General features: G+C 37.3%; 1 protein-coding gene across 1 annotated transcript in view; it reads left to right on the top strand.

Moving 5' to 3' along the window:
• Nucleotides 1–18,816, top strand: part of LOC126808776 (neurogenic locus Notch protein) — a 429,826-nt gene that overhangs the window by 324,519 nt on the left and 86,491 nt on the right. Inside the window, exons 47-50 of the mRNA XM_056102639.1 lie at nt 1,620–1,775; nt 13,124–13,264; nt 13,517–13,687; nt 18,535–18,560. Of these exons, the coding sequence (XP_055958614.1) occupies nt 1,620–1,775; nt 13,124–13,264; nt 13,517–13,687; nt 18,535–18,560 (494 nt within the window). The remainder of the gene's footprint in view (nt 1–1,619; nt 1,776–13,123; nt 13,265–13,516; nt 13,688–18,534; nt 18,561–18,816) is intronic.

Genomic DNA, 18,816 nt, shown 5'->3' with positions numbered 1-18,816 from the left:
CCTGATTGTACGACAAATCAAGTTTTTAGCTTGTGAACCCTATTGAGGTCATAATTTTTATCCGATTTAAAAAAACGTATTAATATATCACCATTACACCCTAAGGATGGCTGAGTTCGAATTTTATTAAAATCGGTCCAAAACTGACAGACAAAATGGTCGCCCCTCGTTCTCAAATAGCGTAAAAATATGGTATATCAAGGTTGTGGACCCTTTAGAGGTCACAATTTTTATCCGATTTTGTTGAAACTTGAAATGTAAGTTTATAACCCAAAGATCTCGGTTCCTTTCAATATTTGCGCATATCAAATTGTAATTTCCAGAATTATGGCCCTTGATTGTAGGAAAAATCACTTTCTTTAGCTTGTTCTCTATCCATCTCTCGAAAATGTGGGCGTATCCTGCCTGGCAGCCGCTGGTTATAATTGTTATCCTACTTGTCTGCCGATCTTTCCATCAGAAAACCTTCTGAATTTGATAGGATCTATAGTTTTTAACTCATATTTTTCAATTTTTTTTTTTGGTGGATGTGTGTTTGGAGGGGGGGAGGATTGTGTCATAAAAGAGGACAAACCCTATCTACTTGGCCTTCCAAGATCTTTTGTTCCAGAGGTACAAAATCTTGTATTGGATTCGCTTATAGTGTGAAAAGATATATAATCTAGGTATTTGTTAATGGGCAATATTGGTGTCAGTCAATATTACATATGTGATAGAACTGGTTAAATACTTTCCAAATATAATTTTAACACAGAGATCATTGCTACGGGAGACGTGTATGAAGCACGTGAAGAAACGGGAAGTGACGCCAAACATGACAAACACAAGTTGTCCTTCTATATAACTGACTGAAGTAACGAGCGTAACAGACAAACGATCGAATTTTATTTCACTGATAATTCCGTTGAAGTTGAAAAGTTATTATATTGGACAGGGAGAGGGTATCTCGCAATTCAAAAATAGAATTGGCTGTCACTATAAATAAGGGACACGAGAAAAATAGAAAAATCCCATGCATTCCCCCGTTTTTATTCATTCTGTTCTTAATAAAAGCATGGTAATGCACAGACTTTTTCTAATTTGTTCGTTATCTTTTATCTACTGACAGCCAATTCTTTTTTTGAATTGTCAGATATCCTCTCTTCGTCTCATATAACAACTTTTCATCTTCAACTGAAGTATCAGTGAAATGAAATTTGATCGTTTGTCTGTTATCGCTTGTTACTCCAATCATTTATATAGAAGGACAACTCGTGTTTGTCATGTTTGACGTCACTTCCCGTTTCTTCACGTGTTTGTTACATATCTCACGTAGCAATGATCTCTGCGTTAAAATTATATTTGGGATGCATTTAACGAGCTGTATCACATATTTTATAATGACTGACACCAATATTGTCCTTTAACTAACTGGGGTATTTGTTAAATAACTGAATAATTTCTGATTGCTGAAGCATTCTTTCCTTTTCGATTTGACTGAATGAATAGTTCAATCGTGTATATTCAATACATTGCTTAATGATTACATGTAATCCTTTTAAAATTTAAATATGATATTATTCAAAACTAATTAATAAGTGAAAGAGACGTTGGAAATATTTATTTTTCTGTTTTATTAGTTTGTAATGGAAATGAAAGCGTTCATTGTTGTAACCCAGACTTGTGTAAGATGACTCACTGTCCAGCTAACCTCCATGCTGTTTGTCGCATCAATCCCTGTGGAACTTGTTCAGTAGAATTTTATGATTCTAATCAGAAGGTTGACTGCACTGCAGGTAAGCTATACAGGTCTATTGTTTATTTTTATATTCTATTAATTTCAATATCTCACAGCAAATACCAGTGATTTCAATACGATTTGGTTGTGTTCTTGCATTTACTCTTTTACACTGGTTTGTCACTCTTTATACGCCCACATTTTCATGTCGACGTATATATTGTTGTCGCCTCTGTCCGTCCGTCCGTCCATCCATCCATGAGTCCGTTCACATTTTGTTTGTGGATACTCTAGTCACAATTTTCATCCGATTTTGACGAAACTTGAAATATAGGTTTATATCCTTTCGATATTAATGCATATCGAACTGTAACTTCCTCGATTATGGCCCCTGATTATATGAGAGATAATGCTTTTAGTTTTTGGACCATCTAGAGGCGACAAAATGGCCGCTCCACATACATAAATAGTGTAAAAGTATGTAATTCTAAGGTTGTGGGCCCTCTAGAGGTCACAATTCTTATCCCCTGGGGTGTAGGGGGTGATAAGAATATACCCTTCGTAAGTCCTGCATGTCGTAAAAGGCAACTAAAAGGATCCCATGTCGGTGGAGAGTGGAATCCTTGTAATTGAGTGGCAATTTGGCTTGCGAGCCCTTTCTCTGCAACACATTGCTTTGGCCCACAATTCACTTAGACGGGTGGTCAGAGTGGCCCACTCTGATCAATTGGCCTTGGTTGTGTTTAGCTGACGAGTAGGCACTTCTTTTCCATAAATCTGTAAATCGAATTGTAACTTCCTGAATTATGGCCCCTGATTGTACAAAAAAATCTCGTTTTTAGCTTGTGGTCCCTCTAGAGGTCACAATTATTATCCGATTTAAAAAAACGTTCGAATATATCACCATTTTCATGAAAATCGGAACAAAACTGCCGGACAAAATGGCCGCCCCTCGTATACAAATAGTGTAAACATCTGGTATATCAAAGTTGTGGACCCTCTGGAGGCCACAATTTTGATTTGATTTTGATGAAACTTGAAATGCAAGTTTATAACCCAAAGATCTCTGTTCCTGTCAATATTCGCGCATATCAGATCGTAAATTCCTGAATTATGGCTAATAAAGGCATTGATGCTATCGGGTTAAGTTAAATATTACACCATAAGCAAGTCACAGCACATGACATCCCTCCTTACTTCAAAACTGTTACTGTTCCTAGGATTTCCTATACTTACACTAAACCCATTGCATCCAAAATATTTAATTACAGAAACACATTATCTAACATCAATGCAAAAGACTTATGAGATAATCCTCTACCCTGTTCTTGCTCTACGTCGTCCTTCCTTTACCAACCAGCTGGACATGTGGTCACTGGTGATTTGAACATACATGTAGTCCAGAATAATAAGCTACGTGACATTTTGTCTAAAGGACCCAAATACCGGGAACCACAACCATTTTCATGGGATCAAAATTTCAAACTTATTTTTGATGCCGTAGAGGACTACGCAAGATCATGGGCCAAGAGGGAAGATGTTATCTCGGATACTCTCTCAGATTGGACTATGTCTATCAGCCGTTTACTAAAACGAAGAACTTACATGCAACGTTTGATAGTTGACACTTGGCCTAAATTGATTTTCAATGATGTTGGCACTGTTGAAAATCTCAACGCCTTACATGACAAGTATGTCATTGTTCCGGCTGACAAAGCGTCCAATAACATAGTGTTTATATGTAAACGATATTATTATGACTGTCTGTTCAAAGAACTAAGTTTCAGGAAATCAATTGACAGTGCTATGTATAAACGCTCTACTCTTGGTAAGGATGAAATTATATCCAATCACAGATCTGTACTCACTTCATTTGGTACTCCGTGTGGAGATACCTATACAGATCTGCCCTTGTTGTATTGGATACTTAAACTACATAAAAATCCCTACAAACAACGTTTTATAGCAGGTTCATCCCGTTGTTCCACCAAAAAAATTCCAAAGAATTACTTGATGGTTTGCAATGTAGATCACTTGCTTCAGTCTCATCTATACAAACGTTTGACTTTTCTACTCTGTACACTAAAATTCCCCAAAGTAAATTAAAAGCTCGGTTAAAAGACATTATTCACAGTCTCTTTTCATCTAAATCAGGAACTGTTAGATAGCAATATTTAGTTGTTAATTACAATTCCACATATTTTGTTAAGAACCATAGTGATTCCAAAAATAAATTCATCTCCAACAAGATAATTCAGATGTTGGATTTTTTAATTGATAATATCTTTGTTGAATTTGGAGGGGGGTATCCCCATGGGCAGTCCCATTCCCATTGTAGATGAAACAAAGTTCTTGGGTTTGATATTTGATAAGAAATTGTCATTTATCCCCCATATTAAAACACCCAAGAAGAAATGTCTGCAAACCCTCAACTTATTGAGAGTCTTATCAAACACTGATTGGGGAACAGACCGCAAGGTCTTGCTCAGGTTATATCGAGCATTAATTTGATCAAAACTCGATTATGGGTGTATTGTGTATGGGTTGACCCGCAAGTCTTATCTCAAAGAGCTCGACACAATACACAACCAAGGACTTAGAATCAGTTTAGGAGCATTCCGTACATCTCCAGTGCACAGTTTATACATTGACGCTCACGAGCCCTCATTGCACGACAGATGTGATAAACTGGCACTGCAGTATGCTACAAAAATTGCATCTCTGCCTTATTTTACAGTGCACTTTGTCACATCCGACCTCTGATCACTCCGGCACTCTGTTACATCCGACACCATTTTCATGTCCCGATTTATTTCCTTATTACTTCAGCCAAAAAATCTCTGGGTAATTCGACCTCTGTACGTTCCGGATTACGACATCAATCAGCTGTCCGTCATGCGATTTCCATTGAATCGACACCATAGTTTCCGGCCTTCAATCGGTGGGGGTGAAGCAAACACTTACCGATCAATTATCCGTGAGATTAAAACTGGATGGGTGTGAAGCCACAAAAGATTAACAAGCAATCACCAATCAATTATCTGTGAGATTAAAACTCGCTACCGCAGGTCTTTGTTGATTACTTTGATAATTTTACTCTCTTGTATGACAGTTGTGACAGATACTCAAGAATATCCACAAATTTTCCCCCGAATTCACAGTCGTAAAAATATTCCTAGCACCTGTTGGAAACATTCGTTGCGCATGCAGATTGAACCTGAATAACCTATAAGTTTGGTCACCCTACGGATCTCTTCGAACCGTGTGACGACGACCTGGGGATGCTCGATTCACAATCACAGTCCAGAACGTTCCGAATTGACAGAATTGCAATCAAGTGACGCGGAATTCAATCCTGTCATAGTTCTGTCAGTCCCGACGACGGAGGTGGTGTGAGTAGAATTGTGACGTAATTAAACACGACGAACAGGTTTCGTCTGCATGGTTGGATGAGATATTTATATATCCAGTCGACGCATGCGTTGTAGCCCGAAGTACCCATTTTCACTCAATTGTCGCTATTTTTGGGATTGAGAGAATTCAATTCCGGAACGTTCAATCGAGTACACCCATTATCAATGAACACATGATAGCAAAGACAAGAGTGCAATCAACTGAAGACGGCGAAGAAGATAAATTAACGACAGTCTTGACCTATTCAAAATGCCTACGCATGTTAAATGAAATAAAAATTAATGTAATAAAATTTTGAATGTACAGAAAGGTTTATCATTTTTAAAGGGAATAACATTCTGGTGATTCGAAGTTCTATGTTCGAAGCTACATTATAATAATACTTCCGGTTTTTGAAGTTACAATATTTCCGGTTTTGAGAAAACTGGGTATTATGACACTATGCGTAATCCGACATATTGTAACGATCCCGTACGATGTCGGATGTCACAGAGTGCACTGTATATCATTTAATACCATATTTAGACCATATCATGAACATCTGTATTTACTGAAAACTAACGTTATTCCATCATTCGGTATTCGCATCCAACCCCTTTTGTCAGAGGCTGGCATCAGTCATGACAGTATTGCGAATACCCTGTTGTTTAGCACTCCAACCTTGACTATATCGCCTCCAAAGATCGATCTAGATCTAACGAAAAACTAAAAGAAAGATACTAGTTCCACGGATTTTCAGTCTCTCTTTCGAGAGTTAAGGTCTAAATATGGTGATTATGCTCCCATTAACACAGATGGTTCCAAAGATGTTAATCGGGTAGCTCCAGCTACCGTCACGCCATCTGGAATCATTTCTGTCAGATTTCTACCTGCTGCTTCCATATTTACTGCTGAGGCCCAGGCCATATTTCAGGCACCGGAGTTCAGTCAATCATCATCTAATTTAAAACAAGCCATATTTACTGATTCTCTGTCATCTTTGCAAGCAATAAACAATAAACAGCTTGTACACCCATTAGTAGCAAACGTTTATCGTCTGCTACTATTACACGAGTTTATCGGCAAGGACACAGTCCTTTGCTGACTTCCCAGTCATGTTGATATTAAACGGAACGATCAAGCAGACTTAGCTGCCAAGTCTGCTTTAGATCTTCCCATATCACCACTTCTTTTACCCTTCACAGATTTTAAAGCTTGTTTGAACCAATTTATATATGACCGCTGGCAAAAGGTCTTGGGATCATTTTTATGTATCTATTTTAATATTTATATGCTAAAAAGTTCATGACTTTTGTTTTTAAACTTAAGAACTGTGGTATTTGTTTTTATATTTAAGTATATAAATGGTATTGTGATATCTTATAGCCTGTCTCGTATATTTCACCATATGTTTGGCCCAATGTAGCCCGGTTGGAGCTGACATGCCATAAAACAACATTTCATTCATTCATTCACAATTCTTATCCGATGCAGGTGACACTTAAAATATATGTTTATACCCCAAAGACCTTGGTTCCTATCGATATTTGCGCATATTGTACTGTAACTTCCTGGATTATGGTCCCTGATTGTACGGAAAATCACGTTTTAGATTGTAGACCCTATATATAATGATGGTTAAGTTTGCATTTCCTGTAACTCAGACCGACACTGCCCGACAAAAAGGTGAAAGGTATGTAATACCAAGGTTGTGGCCCCTCTAGATGTTATAATTTTTATCCAATTTTGATGAAACTTGAAATGTATGTTTATAACCGGAAGATCTCGTTCCTGTCGATATTCGCGCTTATTAGACTGTAACTTCGTGAATTATGACCCCTAATTGTACGAAAAATCATGTTTTTAGCTTGTGGTCACTCTAGAGGTCACAATTTTTATCTGATTTTGATAAAACTTAAAATATATGTTTATATCCCACAGATCTCTGTTCCTTTGTATATTCGCGCAGGGGGGGGGGGGGGGGGGAAAGCTGAATGGTTAGCATGTGCGCGCTGTATCATAAAATCTGTCATTGAGTCAACTGCCGTGGTTTTGATTCCCTGGTTGTACGTGGTTTTCTGCCACTGTTTAAGACCCCTATGCGCAAGCGAATTATGGAAATAAAATTGATCCATGTGGACATTAAACCCCATTTCTCTCTCTCTCTCTCTCTATATATATATATTCGCGCATATCGGACCGTAACTTTATAGATTATGGCACCTCACGTTTTTAGCTTGTGGACCCTCTAGAGGTCACAATTTGTATCATACGCCCACAAGTTGTCCTCGCCCCTCTCCGCCTGGACGTCTGTCCACAATTTGTTTGTGGACACTCTACAGGTCAAAATTCTTATTTGATAAGGCCCCTGATTGTACGAAAAATCACGTTTTTAGCTTCTGGACACTCTACCTGTTACAATATTTATCCCATTTAAATAAATATGTGTATGTTTATAACCCAAAGGTTTCCATGGAAATCGGACCGAAACTTTCTTGATTATGGCCCCTGATCGATTATACGAAAAATCGTGTTTTTAGCTTGTGGACCTCCTAGGGGTCACAATTTTTATCCGATTTTAAAAGTCGTTTAAATATATCACCATTACAGCAGTATGAAGATTGAGCTCGAATGTTGTGAAAATCGGACCAAAACTGTCGGATAAAATGGCTGCTCTATGTACGCAAATAGTGTTAAAGTATGTAATATCGAGGTTGTGGGCCCTCTAGAGGTCACAATTTTGACCAGATTTTGATGAAACTTAACACATGTGTTTATGTCCCAAAGATCTTGGTTCCTGTTGATATTCGCACATATCGGATCATAAGTTCCTGGATTATGGCCCTTGATTGTACGAAAAATCACGATTTTAGCTTGTGGACCCTCTATAGCTCACAAATTTTATCCGATTTTAGGAATCGCTTTAATATATCACCATTACACCATGATAATGACTGAGTTCAAATTTCGTGAAATTCAGATCGAAACTGCTGGACAAAATGGCCGCTCCCTGTACGCAAATAGTATTAAAGTATGTAATACCAAGGTTGTGTGGACCCTCTAGAGGTGACAATTTTTATCCAATTCTGATGAAACTTAACACATGTGTTTATATCACAAAGATCTAGGTTCCTGTCGTTATTCGCCCATATCGGACCATAACTTCCTGGATTATGGCCCCTGATTGTTCGAAAAAAATTGCGTTTTTTGCATGTAATTCCTCGCTAGAGGTCGCAGTTTTTATCCGATTTAAAAAAAAAACGTTTAAATGTATCACCGTTAAACCATGATATGACAGTTGAGTTCGAATTTCATGAAAATTGGGCCAAAACTACCCGAGAAAATGGCCGCTGCCCCTACGCAAATAGGTTGTGGACCCTGTAGATGTCACATTTTTATCCAATTTCAATTATTAAACTTAAAATGTGATTATGTTTATATCCCAAAGATCTGGGTTTCTTTTGATACTTGCGCCCTTGATTTTAGCTTGTTCTCTGTCCATCTCTTGCAAAATGTGGGCTTATCTTGCCTGGCAACCGCTGGTTTTAATGTAAAGTTGATATCGTTGACTAAGCAACAAACAACTTTTATAAATGAATATATACCACACTAGCAGATCAAAGACGTCGTTTTATATACATAATGTTTATTAGTTCATTAAAATTGGTAGTAATCAGACTATTGAATGATACACACCAATATTGATGGTGATGGCTGTCATAAATAGTCACACTTTTACACCAGTAGTGACATCTTTTATAGCTAGTTACACACCTACTAATTAATGATTAACTGTATAATTTCTAACCTCTTTCTATAAATATTAAACATTAGTTTATAATAATGACCACGTATAATAATGAACTTATATCATTTAATAATAAAAATTGTCATTACTAAACGGCCCAGGTTGATAAGTCAACGGTATCAGCTTACCAATGAAATATCTGTTTATAACCCAAAGATCTTGGTTTCTTTTGATTTTGTCGGATGTCGGACCGTAACATACTGGATTATGGCCCCTGATTGTACGAAAAATCGCTTTTTATACGCCACCAGTTCGTCCGTCCGTCATCCACGTTTATCATCTGATTGTTTTGAAATTGATATATGTTGTTTACACCAGTGAGATGAAGAATCCTATTTAATTTCAGTAATTTCAAGGAGCACTCTTGATCATCTCGTTCGATTTGAAACGTTCGTCAGGAATGCTTTCATCCAGAAGCAACATTTAGTTGCAATATTTTTTGATCTGGAGAAAGCATATGATACTACATGGAAACATGGTATCATGCGCGACCTCCATAACCTCGGCCTACGAGGTCGCTTACCTATCTTCATTAAAAATTTCCTGGAAGATAGGTCATTTAAGGTCAACTGGGATCAATATTCTCTGACCCATTTCCTCAGGAAATTCGGGTTCCTCAGGGAAGTATTTTATCTTCAACACTCTTTGCAATAAAAATTAATACCATCCCAGCGTGCCTTGAACCAGGTACAAATGGCGCTCTTTATGTTGATGACTTTCAGGTGTGCTATGGTTCTACAGACATTATATCGAGCTTTAATAAGATCAAAAACTCGATTATGGGTGCATTGTGTATGGGTCTGCCCGCGAGTCTTATCTCAAAGAGCTCGACACCATACACAACCAAGGACTTTGAATCAGTTTAGGAGCATTTTGTACATCTCCAGTGGACAGTTTATGCGTCGAGGCGCACGAGCCCTCATTGCGGAACAGACGTGATAAACTGGCCCTGCAGTATGCAACGAAAATAGCATCTTTACCAAATCATATATCATTTAACACCATATTTAGACCTCTTCATGAGCATTTCTATCTGATCAAGACTAATGTTATTCCATCTTTCGGTATTCGCATACAACCCCTTTTGTCTGAGGCTGGTATCAGTCTTGACAGTATTGTGAATACCCCTTTCTTTAGGACTCCACCGTGGGCTGTATCTCCCCCAAAGATCGTTTTTGATCTTACGCAACATAAAAAGAGAGATACTAGCTCCACGGTTTTTCAGTCTCTTTTTCGAGAGCTAAGGTCTAAATATGGTGATTATGCTCCAATTTACACAGATGGTTCGAAAGATGATGATCGGGTAGATTCAGCTACCTTGACACCATCTGAGACCATATCTGTCTGCCTTCCACCTGCTGCTTCCATCTTTACAGCGGAACTCCAGGCCATTCTTCAGGCTTTGGAGTTCATTCAATCATCGTCTAACTTAAAGTATATAATTTTTACTGATTCTTTGCCCTTGCTAGAAGCAATCAACAATAAACAGCTTGAGCACCCATTTATAGTCTGCTATTATCTAATGAGTTAATCAGCAAGGACATCGTCCTTTGCTGGCTCCCCAGTCATATGGATATCAAAGGGAATGATCAAGCAGACTCGGCTGCCAAGTCTGCTTTAGATCTTCCCATATCTGAATTTTTAACGCCATATAAAGATTTTAAATGTATTATAAATAATTTCATTTATGGCCGCTGGCAACGGTCTTGGGATCTTGCAGGCACAAATAAACTTCATCACATTAAGCCTCTCTTAGGAGACTGGCCAAGCTCCTATAGAACCAGCAGGAGGGATGAAGTTGTTTTGTGTCGCTCTCGCATTGGTCATACCTTTTTAACTCCTTTGACAGTAAAACACATCTTGATTGAGTGCAATCATCTCAAACATATTAGATCTAAATATTACCATTGTCAGTCAGTACATCAGCTATTTGCTCATGATAAATTGACAAAGTTTTATTATAAATTTTAATTGTATATATTTTATCATGTGTTATGTTTTAAATGTTTATTTATGTAAAACTTGATATTTGTTTTTAATTATTCTTTCTAGGATATTTGTTTTTATTTACATATATAAATGTCTGTGATATTCTTTTAAATTTATCTTGTTAAATTCACCATGTTTGGCGCAATATAGCCCGGTTGGAGCTGACATGCCATAAAACTCCATTTCATTTCATTTTCATTTCATTTCACTTGGTTGAACCTTGTGAACGCTCTAACGACAAAAAGTTATCATCCGATCGGTATGAAATTTATGCATTATTGAAATTAGTGAAACGAAAAAGCCTATTGGATTTCAGCAATTTCCGTTAATTACGTCTTGAGTTATGGCCCTTGTTTCCCTTTGTTGAACCTTGTGGACGCTCTAACGACAAAAGTGATTATCCAATCTGTTTGAAATTTATATGCATCATTCGAATTCGTAACACAAAGAAGCGTATAATATTTCAGCAATTTCTTTTAAATTCTTCCAGAGTTATGGCCCTTGTTTCACTTTGTTGAACCTCATGAGCGCTCAAATGACGAAAATTATCATCTGATCTGTATGAAATTTATATACGTCATTTAAGTTAGTGACACGAAGAATACTATTGTGGCTCTTGTTTCACTTTGCTGCACCTTGTGAACGCTCTAATGACAAAAGCTATCACCTTATATGTATGAAATTTATACGCATCATTTAAATTAGTGAAACGAAGAAGTCTATTGAATTTCAGCAATTTCCAATAATTACTTCTAGTGTTATGGCCCTTGTTTTATTTTGTTGAAACTTGTGAATGGTCGAAGGACGAAAGTTATCGTCATATCTGTATAAAATTAATAGACATCATTTAGATTAACGAAACAAAGAAGCCTATTGAATTTCAGCATTTTCCATCAATTACTTCTAGAGTTATTTCCCTTGTTTTACTTTGTTGAATCTTGTGAACGTTCGAATGACAAAAATTATCACCCGATCTGTTTGAAATTTAAATGCATTATTCAGATTAGTATAATAAAAATACTATTGTGGCTCTTGTTTCACTTTGCTGCACCTTGTGAACGCTCTAATGACAAAAGCTATCACCTTATATGTATGAAATTTATACGCATCATTTAAATTAGTGAAACGAAGAAGTCTATTGAATTTCAGCAATTTCCAATAATTACTTCTAGTGTTATGGCCCTTGTTTTATTTTGTTGAAACTTGTGAATGGTCGAAGGACGAAAGTTATCGTCATATCTGTATAAAATTAATAGACATCATTTAGATTAACGAAACAAAGAAGCCTATTGAATTTCAGCATTTTCCATCAATTACTTCTAGAGTTATTTCCCTTGTTTTACTTTGTTGAATCTTGTGAACGTTCGAATGACAAAAATTATCACCCGATCTGTTTGAAATTTAAATGCATTATTCAGATTAGTATAATAAAAAAACCTGACGAATTTCAACAATTTCTGTAAATTACTTCTGGAGTTAAGGCCCTTGTCTCAGCTTTCAGAAACTTGAGAACTCTCAATCTGATCTGTATGTAATTGTTTTGTAAATGCCCCCTGTGTTGGATGTAATATGTGTTTGTATCCGTCATTATTTAGTCTGAGCTAGTTTATCTCTCTTTACCACTAGAGGGGCTGCTTTGTTTACCTTTGAGCTCCAACCATGCTGTCTAATACCAAACAAGACCACAGTCTTTTTACCACACACGTTCATCATATTAATATCAAGTCGCTGTCGTTTATTTGCCTTGTTTAGTCAACAAACTTACATCCATTTATAACACTCTCACTTTCTTACCAAAAGTTGTACTATGTAATTTCTCAGAATACATATTTTGAAGAACATGGTCTCTTCGATAAGAAGTTTAAACGGCCTTGACCTATCTGCAAATCTAGGCACATTCGAAGTACCGGTATTATTGGTTTAGCTATATACAATCCCGTATCCGGGCTTATACAAAAACAAGTCATACACAGGAGAGACAGAATACCCCCAATTACGCACAAAAGAATAAATATGCGACAACCCTTGTCGACTACTTGATCGATTAAGCTGCTGTGAGGGTATGTTTCGTTGCCTGGCAACCTATCTTTTAGCTTGTTCTCTGTCCTTCTGTTGAAAAATGTGGGCATATCTTGCATGGCAACTGCTTGTTTATTGTATTAATTATTGTATTAATTATTGTATTAAATTGTTAACATCGATATTATAATTTTCAGGTTTGAGTAGGTGTGAACACCATAGATATGAAGCACTGACTGCCAGATATCGACATGGTATGAACAACATGACAAGCAAACCTCTGCCACAGCTGACTGATAATACTGTTAATAATACCATACCTACATTCACACCCAGAGGTCAGATTCTGTTATTTTATAATCCATTGTCATGCCAATCTGGTGGATTGTAAATGACATGTTATCATCCTGACCATCTATAAAATGACATTCAAAAAATCATGACCATCTGTAAAATGTAAAAAATTATGACCATCTGTAAAATGTAAAAAATTATGACCATTTGTAAATGATTTAAAATCCATCATGTTTCAAAAGTCTGCGATCATCTATAATTATATATTATATAGATGATAAATGTGTTTCTTTTAGATATTGTAATGCGACCTGTATGTGAACAACCGAAGGTAACAGGAATGTGTCGAGCCTATTTCGCAAGATGGTACTATAACTCGACTACTTTTATGTGTGAGACGTTTGTTTATGGTGGATGTGGTGGAAACGACAATAATTTTGAAACTGCTGAACAATGCTTTCACAAATGTACGTTTCTTTTAATTAATCCCTATTGAACTGATTCAACGGCCAATCTTACTGAATAAATGGCAACAGCATGCTGTTGTTAATTTGGGGAATATTATGCCAATAAACATTTTTATACACCCATATTTCAGTTTTATCCATCAACACTTGGCCCGTGAATGCGTGTGAAGCGCATCGTGGTCATGAGATGGTGAACCCTATCGATTTCCAGCGTTCTGCGACTTTAAGTTATTTCCCTTTTTTTCCGAATTCTTTGGGAATGCGATAGAGGCTGTAGTTTTCGGTGGATTTTTTTTTTTTAAATTTGGTGTGAAGCAATTTTGTCATGACAGGACAGACCCTATTGATATGCAGCCTTCCGTAACTTTCCGTTCTGGAGTCATGCCCCATTTCTGAAAAACCGTGCCAAGGCTGTAGTTTTTAATGGATCCTTTTCATATTTGGCTTGAAGCATTGCGGTCAACAATCCCTATTGATATTCATAATCTGTAGCCTTCCTTTCCTGAGTTATATCCCCTTTATCGAAAACTGTGTGAATGCGATAGAGGCTATAGGGTTTAATAGATTTTATTTTTCAAATTTGGTTGGAAACAATGGGGTCATAAGAAGATGTACCCTAGAGATTATATTTCTTCAGAAGAGAGTGAGAGAGAAATAGGGTTTAACGGCCACTCGACACAAACTAGATCATTTCAGGACTAAGATATGGTTTGATTTTATTTCAATAATTCGCTTGCGGGTAGGGGTCTTTAACAGTAGGAGGAAACCGCAGAATGCAGAGAAAACCCACGAGGTTGGACAGACGAACCTACTCCTTGTCACGTACAATCAGGGAATCGAAACCATGCCACTTGACTCAATGATAGACCTTATGGTTTCCCCCCAGTTATTATTTCTTCAGGGATCATAGATCCTTATCAAATTTGTTCAACACCCAAGTTTTCCTTTTCGGATTAGCTGCATTTGAGACAAAGCTGCTGTGAAGGCGTATTCTAAAGCTTTGTGTGGCTATCTTCTTTATGTACATTTAACAAATTAAGAGCTGAAAAACTAAGCAACATAGTGGTAGGTTAGACATCACCTTGTTCTTGTGTCCGGGGATTGAAATGGGTTAGTGCACACATGTGTATTACACAATAAAGATGGCGGCATGAAATAAAAGTAATGTTACATTAGATTGTTTATATGATTTTTGATACAACTACTTTATTATTGTATAGTATGTATATTGGCGTTTTAATCAAATCTGGTTGACATAACAGGTCAAAAGAAAAATATTAAAGTGCACATAAGATGGGCCTGGAAACTTTGAGATACGTGTAGCCAATGGTTACTATATCTACTTTACGGCAAGTTCACGCCAATCTGGTTGAAATTAATTCAGTTATCTTCACTCAAAGTCGTAAAAATAGACCTTCTGTAAAAACGACTTTGCCAATTATCGAAAACACTCTTAATCCCCTCAGACGCTAGTGACGTCACAGTGACCGAATGCATATTCGAAATGTTTATTCCTTAATTACCTATATACAGCCGGCGTGTGTATTCTTTAACGCCTGAAGGATTCCTTAATACCCCTAATCAAATAAAACAATTGACTACGGAATAATTTGTTTTGTAATTCATTTTAATTTAAGATCCAATTTAGAGTGCCTACAACGATTAAACTGTGAAGTCTTGAACTCTTAATTAATTTTTTACAATATGGAACTTATTGGACGAACACTTTTAATATGTAAATACTATACGGGTCCAGCTATGTGGTTTTTACTGCGAGCACTTCGCTTTTCCACATAAAGTGTAGTGTCGTTAATATCTGTCATTAATTAATCAATCCGACTATAAAAGTTATACAGGCATGGGTCATAAACTAATTTACATGTTGGTGTTAGCAGTGAGTGTTAGTGGGATTAAGAATGTTGATTAGGTAATTATCTTTTTTTACGCCGGCCAGATCAAAGACATCACTCGAAGTGGAACGTGTGCGTAATACCTCATGAAGGAACTAATGGTAGAATCATACACACACACATTAATTGTATAAAATAATTAAGTTTTACTAATAAGTTGTTTAAAATTACTATATACCCAATAATTATTGCTCACCGGTGTTTTTGTAATCAAGTAGCCTCATATTATTTGTTGATTGGCGTTTAAACAACATTTAATTGGTGGATGGATTAACGTTTTTGATACGATAATGTCTAACATCGGTTATCTTCTTTATAATAAAAGTATTTTACAATTGCATTGACAGTTTAATCACTCACCAAACGGCACGAGGAACTCCACGAATGATCCCGTGCAATTTTCGCGGCGAAGTTTAACCTCATTTACTACACCCGTTGTACATGGAACGGTACATGATAATAAGATACCAATCGTTGATTGGCAGAGAAATGAGTGCGATCTATTGTACATGTTATGCATAGTCATCGGAAAATTCCATATTCACTGTAGTTGTTCTTTATGTATAGAAATGGTTATTATTATTATATACTATTCAAAAAAAGTAGGGGATATTTGATTTTGGGGGCATAATACTAAAATATGCAAATGACTACGAAAAAAGTCACTATAGAACCTAACAGAAGAAACATTTCCAGTTACATGTGACACCCAAACGCACCAATAGCTACCGCATGGAATGCAGGTGATGCGTGGGATCATCATGGGGGTCCAACCCAAGATTTGCACGACTCTGACTTTGAATGTTACAGTCATTGTGGCATTGAATTCCAGGGTGGAAACATCAGTTTAATTGTTTTAGTGACCAGAAAACAAATTTTGATATGCGTCGGCTTACCCAAAATGAACGGTTACGTGCCCTTGGCATGCTACAGATCGGCACAACACAGGCGGTTGTGGCGCGGACGATGAATGTTTCTCAGTCTGTCATAAGCAGGCTATGGTCCAGATACCGTGATACACAATCTGTACAGGACAGACCACGCTCAGGTTGACCAAGGGCGACAACTCAAGCCCAGGATCGATTTATCCGTACCTTGGCCTTGAGAAATCGTGTCATCACAGCAAATCAGATCAGCGCTCGTCTTCAAACAGACACTGGTGTGAGAGTGAGTGGCCAGACGATTCGGAATCGACTGCATAGGGGTCACCTTCGCGCCCGACGTCCTTGCGTGATCCCTTGTTTGAGAGATCATCACATTCAGGCAAGACGTCGTTGGTGTAGGGATCGTCAACACTGGGATAATCGACGCTGGAGCAATGTGATGTTTTCAGATGAGTCAAGGTTCACTGTTGATTTTTTGGACAGACGTAGGAGGGTGTGGCGTCGTCGAAACGCACGGTTCCAAGACGTTAACGTCATCAGACATGATCGATTTGGGGGTGGTTCTGTTATGGTGTGGGGAGGCATCACTGTTGCTGGAAGAACGGCTTTACATGTTGTTGCAGGGCGTGTTACAGGCCAGTACTACCGGGACAACATCTTGGCAGTCCATGTTGTGCCGTTCGCACGACGTCATGGCCGCCATTTCATCTTCCAGGATGACAACGCAAGATGTCACAGGGCCAGGATCGTTACAGGTTACCTCCAACAACAGAACATCACCACATTACCTTGGCCAGCACTGAGTCCCGACCTCTCCCCCATCGAGCATGTCTGGGACATGCTTGGACAGAGGTTACGTCAACGTCAACAACGTCCTGCCAATGTCCAAGAACTTGCTGCTGCGTTGCAACAGGAATGGGACAATCTGGACCAAAATGACCTTAGACGTCTCATTAGGAGTATGCCACGTCGGATCAATGCTTGTTTGGCAAACAGAGGAGGATTTACCCGTTACTGACTTGGTTGTGATGCTGTGGTAACTTTGCTGTTTGACCCCGGGTATCATTTTACCCTTATAATGGTCAGTCTGTGCCTTACTTAGTCTAACGATCATTTGGAATAAATCGATGAATGTGAACTTCATTTCATTTTGTCATTTGTTCCTTCGTCAGTTTCATTAGGTGACTTTAATAACACTTAAAAATCAAATATCCCCTACTTTTTTTGAATAGTATATATAGCTAATAATGAATATATCGACAAATGACTGGCACCATTTGTATTTCTGTACTTAAGTTTGGGATATCAAGTATTACGGGGTTATCCAAATTACCAGTAAATGCGCTAATTTCTTGAGTCATCTTCATTTGACACGTGGCCTATTTAAACAAAGGCAGCTTAAATTGATTTACGGCATGATACGGCATTTTAAGTTCACTCTAAAATATTCCAATCATAAATGTCTAATCTATACCAATGAAAGACGATAATTCGGTGATTATGATTAGGCCAGTCACGTGGTAATTGGACTGTCAATAGACGCTTGTCCAGTTGCCGTGTGTATTGATAGTGCTATATTGTACAAACAGTGAGATATTGTATAGATAATGTATATCCTATGTGTAGTGCCTGTGACGTCACCAGCCAATCAACCGGATTAAGGTCGTAATTGAAAAATCGAAAAGCGTTTTGGCGTGTCGGATACTTAAACGTTAACAGTGGACTTAATTTTAATCAGATTGGTGTGAACTTGCCGTAAAGTTGATATAGTAACCATGGGCTATACATACATGCAATTTAGATTTTTGGTCTTGCGTGGTCTTTAAGGGCCAGTTACAAGGAATTGAAATTCGATTAAAACTTAGGTAAGAAGAATTTTATGGTCGTCGCCCAAGGACTCTAGGGACATAGATGTTGGAAATATAAATTTTGTGTTATATAAATGATAGACATGTATACAAGTAACATAAAATATATACCTTAATAATATAATGTACCCCATAAATGTTTAATTCGCAACATAACGAAGATTGATATATTTTGTCTGTTTTAGGTAATCAACAAATGAATCCCTGTAAGGTAAAAAAACAAATAATAGATTTATTTTATCTGTCTACATGTCAATGTGGTCATATATTATTTTTAAGCTTGGTGTCTGTTTGACTTCCTGTAATTGCTGTCCTAGTCAGATCTTTTGAAATTAGCTGTTTGAAAAAAAAAAACTTTCGGGGCAGACATGAACCCTACTTAAATTCAATGTTGGAGTTTCTTAAGATGTTTCCAAATTTTGAGTTGTGCATCAATTATTCTTAAGTTAAGAGTTATTGTCCTCATA

Source organism: Patella vulgata, chromosome 1 (assembly GCF_932274485.2).
Source record: "Patella vulgata chromosome 1, xgPatVulg1.2, whole genome shotgun sequence".
In the NCBI taxonomy this organism is placed as follows: domain Eukaryota; kingdom Metazoa; phylum Mollusca; class Gastropoda; family Patellidae; genus Patella; species Patella vulgata.
This window is presented reverse-complemented; position numbering and strand designations above follow the sequence as displayed.